The 9,275-nt window shown below is 38.9% G+C and overlaps 1 protein-coding gene across 1 annotated transcript in view; it reads right to left on the bottom strand.

The window, feature by feature from the left end:
• Nucleotides 1–9,275, bottom strand: part of SLIT2 (slit guidance ligand 2) — a 388,092-nt gene that overhangs the window by 91,909 nt on the left and 286,908 nt on the right. Inside the window, 3 exon segments of the mRNA XM_015571823.1 lie at nt 263–337; nt 5,353–5,503; nt 9,136–9,159. Coding sequence (XP_015427309.1) covers nt 263–337; nt 5,353–5,503; nt 9,136–9,159 — 250 coding nt within the window.

Here is a 9,275-nt window from a genome sequence, read left to right as displayed (position 1 = left end):
TGTCTGAGCTACAGAAAGATGCCACTGCTCTGCTAGGGAAATGGAGTTGGCATCATTGGAATATACAGAAAAATACCAATTACTCTGGTTCCTCTCAGAGATTACTCTCAATTCGTGCCACAGGTAATCATTATAGGAACATTTCTCTGGATTTTTTTATATTTTCCAATTTCCAAAGAAATCGAAATAAAACTGCCAAGGGGTCGGAAAAACACAACAAAACTCAACAGAAATTCACAAAGGTGGCTAATGCACGGCTTACATTTTACGTAACTGAGGAAGTTTCTTGAAGATTCCTGTAGCTTCCAACACGGTGAATTCATTATTATTTAGACGCCTAGGGTAAGAGAAAGAGCAACGTTTCAACACCAAGGGTCAGGAAGGAATTGCGTTTTATTTCTCATACAGAGGGATACCGTTATTTGATCACGATCCTGAAGCAAACTATAGGACACATATCACGGAAGACCTGTGGGAAATGCCCTCACGCCCTCAATACCCATGGAGGATTCGTTCCAGGACCGCCACACATACCAAAATCCACGGGTGCTCAAGTCCCTTATATAAAATGATGAGGTATTAGTGCATAACTTACACACATCTTCCTGATTACATTAAATCATCTCTCCATTACTTATAATACCTTATACAATGCGAATGCTATGTAAATAGATGTCATGTCGTATTGTTTAGAGAATAATAACAAGGAAATATGCCTGTAGATGTTTCACCTTTGGAACAGGCCACCACTGTAAGCCTAATTATGTGTGAGTAGGACATGTCAGCAGCAAAATAACTTTAAAAAATATTTTTGACCTAAGGTTGTTTAAATTTGCAGATGTAGAACCCAAGACTATGCAAGGCCAACTGTACTGAATTTTTTTCATTTCACTCAAATTTTAATGATCAAAATAAAATATATAAGAAGCACATAGCAGAGAAAGCCAATAATTGAAAATCAGATTAAACTCTCTTATCACAAGCTTTATTTTTACTGTCCCCTCCCTAAGAAAGCATTTTAGGACATTTTTTTCCCCCTAATCACTTACTCCATAATTTTTATTTATTTAAAAGCTTTAGTGTTATATAATGTATATGCCATGAAGTTCACCCTTTTGAAGTATATAATTCAGTAGTGCTTAGTATATTCACAAAATTATGACACCATTTTTGCTACTTAATTCCAGAATATATTCATCACCCAAAAAAGAAATCCCATACCCATTAGAAATCACTCTCAATTTGTTCCCATGCTACCTCACTTCTTGGCCACCACTAATTTACTTTCTGTTTCCATGGATTTTCCCATTCTAGTCATTCCATATAAATGGAATCATATTAAAGGGTGCCTTCTGTGTTTTTGTTTTTTGTTTTTTTGTTTTTTACTTTGAATAATGTTTAACAAGGTTCAAACTAGTTTTGCATTTATCAATATTTCATTCCTTTTTGTGGCCAAATACTCCTCCATTGTATGGACATACCACATTGTTTATTCATTTATCAGTTGGAAGAAGATTTGGTCTGCTTCCACTTTTAGATTATTATAAATAATGCTGCTCGGAACATCAGTGCACAAGTTTTTCGGTGGACATAAATTTTCAGTCCTTACATCTGTGTGAACTTGCTGGGTCACATGGGAAATTGAGGTCTAACTGAGAAATACCCAAGCTTTTTTCCCAAAGGGCCTGCGTTATTTTACAGTCCCAGCAGCAATGTATGAGGGGTCCTATTTCTCTCAATTATTATTGTTATTTTTGTGTGTTTTCTTTAACGGCCATTCTAGTGGGTGGGAAGTGTTACTGCTTTGTGGTTTTGATTTGTATTTCCCTAATGCCTACTGATACTGACCATTTTTTCATGTGCTTATTGGCCATTTGTATATCTTATTTGGAGAAATGTCTATACAAGTAATTGACTACTTTTCAATTGGATAATGTATGTTTTTATTTCTTAATTTTATGGTTAAGTTGTAAGAATTCCTTATTCATTCTGGATAGGATTATTTTATCATAATATATATGGTTTGCAAATATTTTCTTCCAGGTGCTAATTTTTAAATGTATAATTTTTTTAAAAATTCTTAATTTCTTAAGACACACATGGCCCTGCTTTTAATACAATTATTGACTGACAAGTAAGCCTCCTTAACGCATTCTCCTGCTAGAAGATGGGATTTGGATTTATTGTTTGTAGTATTATAGGCAATAAACATAGCTCCCAACACGACTGTAAAAATAGAGTTCAGGGCTTTGGCTGCATGCTCTCCATGCCTTTCTAGAAGTCCCGGAGCTCTGGAATAGTTTAATGAACTAACAGGAATAAAAAAGCACCACTATCATCACAGGGAGCTAGTTTCTGTCATCTCTCTGAAAGCGTTACATTATTTTTAATTATTCCAATTGCTCAAAATTCATTAAGTAACAGGCACGAGTTTAGACACAGTGGGAGATCAACTATAAAACACAGTCCCTGCCATCGAGGGGGCGTAATCTCGTTGAAGACAAAAGGATTATGCATGCACAGAAAGACAAGCAACTATGCAAAGTGGATAATGACAGATACCAGATGGTGCTACATAGAAACATGGCTACGATGTTAAGAAAATGATGAGATTTCACCAGGCTTTTCTTGGATTTTTTAGAACACTAACATTAAACGTCTCACTTAGAAAAGTTAGTAAAGGCAAAACGTCCACGGCATAGTACCTACAAATGATTCAAGGAACATATTTTAGCAGCAAGCATGTGCCAGGCCCTTTGTTAGGGGGATAAATATAAATCTGATCACACTCTGTCTTTTCGGCTTTTCCTGCTATGCTACCCTTTGTGTTTTAATACCTGATAATCACCAAGTTCTTCCAGCCATGAGTCAGTGAGATAATAAAACAGATAAAAAAGCCTATCTTTTTCAATTCATAATGAACAGTCAAAATGGTGATTCTCAAACTACTTTATATGGTTGCTATAAAGACTAAATATGCAAAACATCTATGCATTGTTTAGAAATGGGTTTGGGCATAAATAATGCCTAAGAATTAAATATCAAGTGAATGCTATTATTAGTAGTATTACTAGGTACTAGCTGGATTTTTGAGAGATAAATTAATTTCTGTAATTGTATCTTGGGCCAGAAAGAAGAACTAAGATAGCCTCTAAAATATTCTTGGCCCTGGCTGGGTGGCTCAGTTAGTTGGAGCATCGTCCCATACACCAAAAGGTCGTGGGTTAGATTCCCAGGCAGGGCTCATATAGGAGGCAACTGATGGATGTTTCTCTCACACACCAATATTTCTCTCCTTCTCTTTCTCACTTAATCTCTCTCTAAAATCAATAAACATCCTCATTTGAGGATTTATATAATATATATGTATATATTACACACACACACACACATATATATATATATATACATGTATATTCTTGTACATAGAAGAGTTATGCAAATGTGTATTAACAAAGATCAATGTAATTATTGAGAATAAAAGGGCAAGACAAAAATCCTACTATTTTGATGCTTTTGTTTCCTCCATCCCAACCTAGATTCGGTAGGAAGAGGGACTTACGGTTCTGCAGTGTCTGGGGAATGTGTACTGGGGAATGTGTACTGGGGGATGTGTACTGGGGAATGTGTACTGAGGGATGTGTACTGGGGAATGTGTACTGAGGGATGTGTACTGGGGAATGTGTACTGAGGGATGTGTACTGGGGAATGTGTACTGAGGGATGTGTACTGGGGAATGTGTACTGAGGGATGTGTACTGGGGAATGTGTACTGAGGGATGTGTACTGGGGAATGTGTACTGAGGGATGTGTACTGGGGAATGTGTACTGAGGGATGTGTACTGGGGAATGTGTACTGAGGGATGTGTACTGGGGAATGTGTACTGAGGGATGTGTACTGGGGAATGTGTACTGAGGGATGTGTACTGGGGAATGTGTACTGAGGGATGTGTACTGGGGAATGTGTACTGAGGGATGTGTACTGGGGAATGTGTACTGAGGGATGTGTACTGGGGAATGTGTACTGAGGGATGTGTACTGGGGAATGTGTACTGAGGGATGTGTACTGGGGAATGTGTACTGAGGGATGTGTACTGGGGAATGTGTACTGAGGGATGTGTACTGGGGAATGTGTACTGAGGGATGTGTACTGGGGAATGTGTACTGAGGGATGTGTACTGGGGAATGTGTACTGAGGGATGTGTACTGGGGAATGTGTACTGAGGGATGTGTACTGGGGAATGTGTACTGAGGGATGTGTACTGGGGAATGTGTACTGAGGGATGTGTACTGGGGAATGTGTACTGAGGGATGTGTACTGGGGAATGTGTACTGAGGGATGTGTACTGGGGAATGTGTACTGAGGGATGTGTACTGGGGAATGTGTACTGAGGGATGTGTACTGGGGAATGTGTACTGAGGGATGTGTACTGGGGAATGTGTACTGAGGGATGTGTACTGGGGAATGTGTACTGAGGGATGTGTACTGGGGAATGTGTACTGAGGGATGTGTACTGGGGAATGTGTACTGAGGGATGTGTACTGGGGAATGTGTACTGAGGGATGTGTACTGGGGAATGTGTACTGAGGGATGTGTACTGGGGAATGTGTACTGAGGGATGTGTACTGGGGAATGTGTACTGAGGGATGTGTACTGGGGAATGTGTACTGAGGGATGTGTACTGGGGAATGTGTACTGAGGGATGTGTACTGGGGAATGTGTACTGAGGGATGTGTACTGGGGAATGTGTACTGAGGGATGTGTACTGGGGAATGTGTACTGAGGGATGTGTACTGGGGAATGTGTACTGAGGGATGTGTACTGGGGAATGTGTACTGAGGGATGTGTACTGGGGAATGTGTACTGAGGGATGTGTACTGGGGAATGTGTACTGAGGGATGTGTACTGGGGAATGTGTACTGAGGGATGTGTACTGGGGAATGTGTACTGAGGGATGTGTACTGGGGAATGTGTACTGAGGGATGTGTACTGGGGAATGTGTACTGAGGGATGTGTACTGGGGAATGTGTACTGAGGGATGTGTACTGGGGAATGTGTACTGAGGGATGTGTACTGGGGAATGTGTACTGAGGGATGTGTACTGGGGAATGTGTACTGAGGGATGTGTACTGGGGAATGTGTACTGAGGGATGTGTACTGGGGAATGTGTACTGAGGGATGTGTACTGGGGAATGTGTACTGAGGGATGTGTACTGGGGAATGTGTACTGAGGGATGTGTACTGGGGAATGTGTACTGAGGGATGTGTACTGGGGAATGTGTACTGAGGGATGTGTACTGGGGAATGTGTACTGGGAATATGGTCCGGGATTCTGGGGGGAGAGGGACTTACAGTTCCGCAGTGTACTGGGGAATGTGGTCTGGGATTTTGGCGAGCTTCTGATTGGAGCAATCGACTGTGGTCCCTTCGCAGCGGCACTTTTCAGGGCAGGCCAAGTCTGCAAAGCAGTCCCCACTTAATTTTGATCGATAATCTTCTGTACCTATTGAGGAGTCAAGCCAAGAAAAATAAAATAAAAGAGATACTGAGTCTAAAGGGCAGAATGCTTGTTAATTTGTAGGAGGAAAAAAGGAAGATAACTATAGATTATGCAGCAGGGAGACAACTTGGGGGAATTTGGTCAATGGATGTCAGGAGAGGGTTAAAACAAGGGCTTGGAATTTGCTGGAAAAAAAGAGTAACTAGATTCACAGGACAGGAAAACATTAATAGAGATGAGCTTTTCACAGCGGTACTGTCTGCTGATCCGGTTCTGAGCCATTCTAGCCTATATGACAGCTAAGCACACAATGGCTATTTCGTTGTGAAACAATTTTTTTTTTCTCAGCGTCAAGAATTTAAACGGTATCCAGTCATCCACATCTCCCTATATATCATTTTAAAATTAGGGCTTTCCGGGCAAATAGATGTACTCAGGTTTTTAATTGTTCTATGGTCTTTGATTATTCTCTCCCTCTCACTTACTCTTCAGAAATGCCTCCAAGGCCCTCATTTTATTTTATTTTTCATTTTGATTGTATCAAGAGAGGCCAGTCAGTCCTGAATTAAGCCTCAGCAGCTCGCCATGCTGTAGAAAGCTGCGTGACGTTCCATGGTGCTTGACGGAACCATGTTTTCCTCAGACCTGGCAAGCACATGGTTAGATCAAGCACAACAGAAAATCTCGCTACATCATCACTACACCATCCACTAGGCCAGGGGTAAGACGGAGAGGAAAGGTGAAGGGAAGCAGGAGAGAAGCTACAGACGTTCTGGAGATGTTGTACTGCGTACGTGACATGCATTCGTCCCACAGAAGGTCTATGACCGCAGTGAGAGCCTTACTACCGAGGGTTCCTGGAAACACAAAGGGGCCACATGGAAAGGACCCTCCCCCGTCCCTCAGAGCTGCAGAATGGAAACAACCGCTTTCGGGATCAACAGCCAGGAAGAAGTTGGAGGTGAGCTACAGGGACAACAGAGAAGCTCAAAAGATCTGTGGTTTCTTCTTGGGGGGGAAAAAAGGGCACAAAAGACCGAGACTAGAAGGTACATCAGGATTGAAAAGGGAGGATAGTATGTTTCAGATCAGACACTTTTACTTACAGCCCAAATGGTGAACTCCTGCAAAATTAAAAATCACCAAGAAGGAAAGAAAGACAGTAATCCCCGTTAAGATTAATAGGCATATGTATATATACAACTAACTAAGGTCTCTCTTCTTTTCTTACTGTGGCAATGATCGGGGAATGGCACGTGCTTTGTAAACTTTCCTAATAATTTTTTGAAGCAAAGGGGTCTTGCAGGAGAAGCAATGGCATCCAAGATGCATACAAATTAAGCCCTTGTCAATTCCTTGAAAAGATGAATTCTCTGCAAGATAGATTTTCTTTTGAGTTATCACGGTAATATCTAGAATGCCAGACAGAACAGTGGTAGGCAAGTAAACATGTGAAATTAAGTGAGAAACGAATCATGGAGAGCTGCAAGGACTATCATGAGCACGTTTGCATTAATCCTTAGGTTGTGGCTAACATGCTTTTGAATGACCTTTCCAATTTATAAATATTGTCATTCAGTTAAAAGGAAATCAGGTAAATGTTTTCAAAGCTGAATATAATAGTTTCATTACATTTGGAAATTAATGCCATGACATTTATTGAAAATCTGTTGTACCGTGGTTGAAGCTTTTGTTTTAAAATTAAAATCAGAAAACACTGGGAACAAAGTCTAAATAAAGGTACAATAGGTATCTTACATTAAAAATAATCCACCTTCAATACAATGACAGTGATTCTTATTTCATGGCTCCAATTTTAATTTAAAGCTGGGAAAAAGTATTCTTCTGAGTCCTGAATTCTATAATTATTATTTTAAATTATGTAAATTAAATGTTCAGATAGTGACAATTAATATCTGATAGAGAAGGTATTTTCCAAAACCTATTTTGGCTGCTGTCAATAAAGGGCCAAAATGTATCAGAATTTACTGAAACAACCTGACTTGTTCTTTATTTGCTGAACTGAAATATTGATTTCTAAATTCTTAATGAATTTTATTTAAAATAACCCTCGCTGGTTTGGTTCAGAGGATAGAGTGTTGGCCTGCAGACTGAAGGGTCCCAGGTTTGATTCTGGTTAAGGGCATATGCCTGGGTTAAAATAATATATTATGTAATAAAATAAATATTTCAAATATATTTAGTGTAATAGTAAGTAATGAAGTATATTAAAATATAATAGATTAAATAATTTAGCAACAATGATATCAACCACTAAAATTTGGGGATTTAAGTAATATAAATGTTTTATCCCAGAGGTGTTCTAGTGTTTAGAATATAACGTTTTTGGGGGTAAGTAATAGCTTTCAGATAACTTTCTTCTTAAAAATTAGGTAAAAATAATGAATTTTAAAGATTGCCAGTGAAAGTCAATCAACCGCTGTTCAACATGTTACTTTTTATTCAGCCAATGTCATATATAAAATATTATTCGATCATTCAAGCTCAAAATAAGTAATAAAACAAAATCTGTTAAATGCATAACATTATTCAAATAATAATTCAATAATGGCAAGCAATACCTATTTCCTTAAAAGAGAGACCAAACCCAGAATTCTTTAAAAAAATAGATATGGTTTTGCACACTAACACTACAGAATGTATTTTTATTTATAGATGTTAAAATACATTATAGTCAATATACACAGGGAATGGTGAATGTGGCCAATCAATCTCTACTTAACATATATTTTTTAAATATAAGCATTTTAAAAAAATCAAGTCAAGAGGCATTTTACACAATTGGCAGGCAAGGAAAAAATAAGAACATATTTCAAAGAGCTAGTTCTAGAATCCTCAGCCTTGATCCTGTTAGGATTTTAGTGGTAAAACATTTCAATTACTTTTCTCAGCACATTTCATCATTCATTCATCAGCCTAAATTATTCAAGGCACTCAGTGCCCATGAACTTCCATGTTTTCAGGATGCACGTCAATGTTGCTTTTGTGGAGTTAAGCTGTGACCCCAGGTGTGCAAGGATGTGAAGTCACAGAGCAAGTGCAAGTGCATTTCCATCAGCAGGCAGCTGCTGTTTTTGCATAAAAAGTGAAGCAACAGCAAGCCAAGTCAAGCAAAAGGGCACAGTTTTCTAGTATGAGAACTATAAAAAAGTAAATCCGGTGACTGAAAACCACCATTCTGTGCGCTGGCAGCTGAATCCATGCGGAACTAGCTCTTTGACAACAGGGAGTCTGTCTTTAAAACCAGCTCAACAAGCTACATTTTAAAAACAGGTTGAAAGATCAGATATACAACGTAAGGAGAGAAAATGGTTTGAGTAGAAGGCCATAGGTTCAAACATTTTAGCTACTGTGAGAAATTTTAGGTAATGTGCCGATGTGAGAGAGAGGGAGGAACAAGGTGGGTGCTTAATCATATCTATATTTAACATCAGACACTGCATGCAAAGGTCAGGTGTTCTGGAAATGGCTACAAGTGATCTATGCAGAGTACATCTATCTACACAGCACCCACTGTACTTTCAAAAGCATGCATATCAAAGTTTTAGAAGCTATATTTTTTTAAGGTGAGGAAAGGGTGTCTGTAGTTAGTCCTACTACCGAGCAAAACCTACCTGGAATGAAATACTGCTCTTTAGCTAAATAAAAAAAAAAGAGACAAAAAATAGAAGACGTACCTGAATGTCAGCAAGCAGAGATATGAGTTATATTAGATTAAGAATGGACTAAAGTTACTACAGGTAATTAAGTGAAT

The sequence above is a fragment of the Myotis davidii genome, unplaced genomic scaffold, assembly GCF_000327345.1.
Source record: "Myotis davidii unplaced genomic scaffold, ASM32734v1 scaffold204, whole genome shotgun sequence".
Taxonomy (NCBI): Eukaryota; Metazoa; Chordata; class Mammalia; order Chiroptera; family Vespertilionidae; genus Myotis; species Myotis davidii.
Note: the sequence above shows the minus strand (reverse complement) of the source record. Positions and strands in the feature narration are given on the sequence as shown.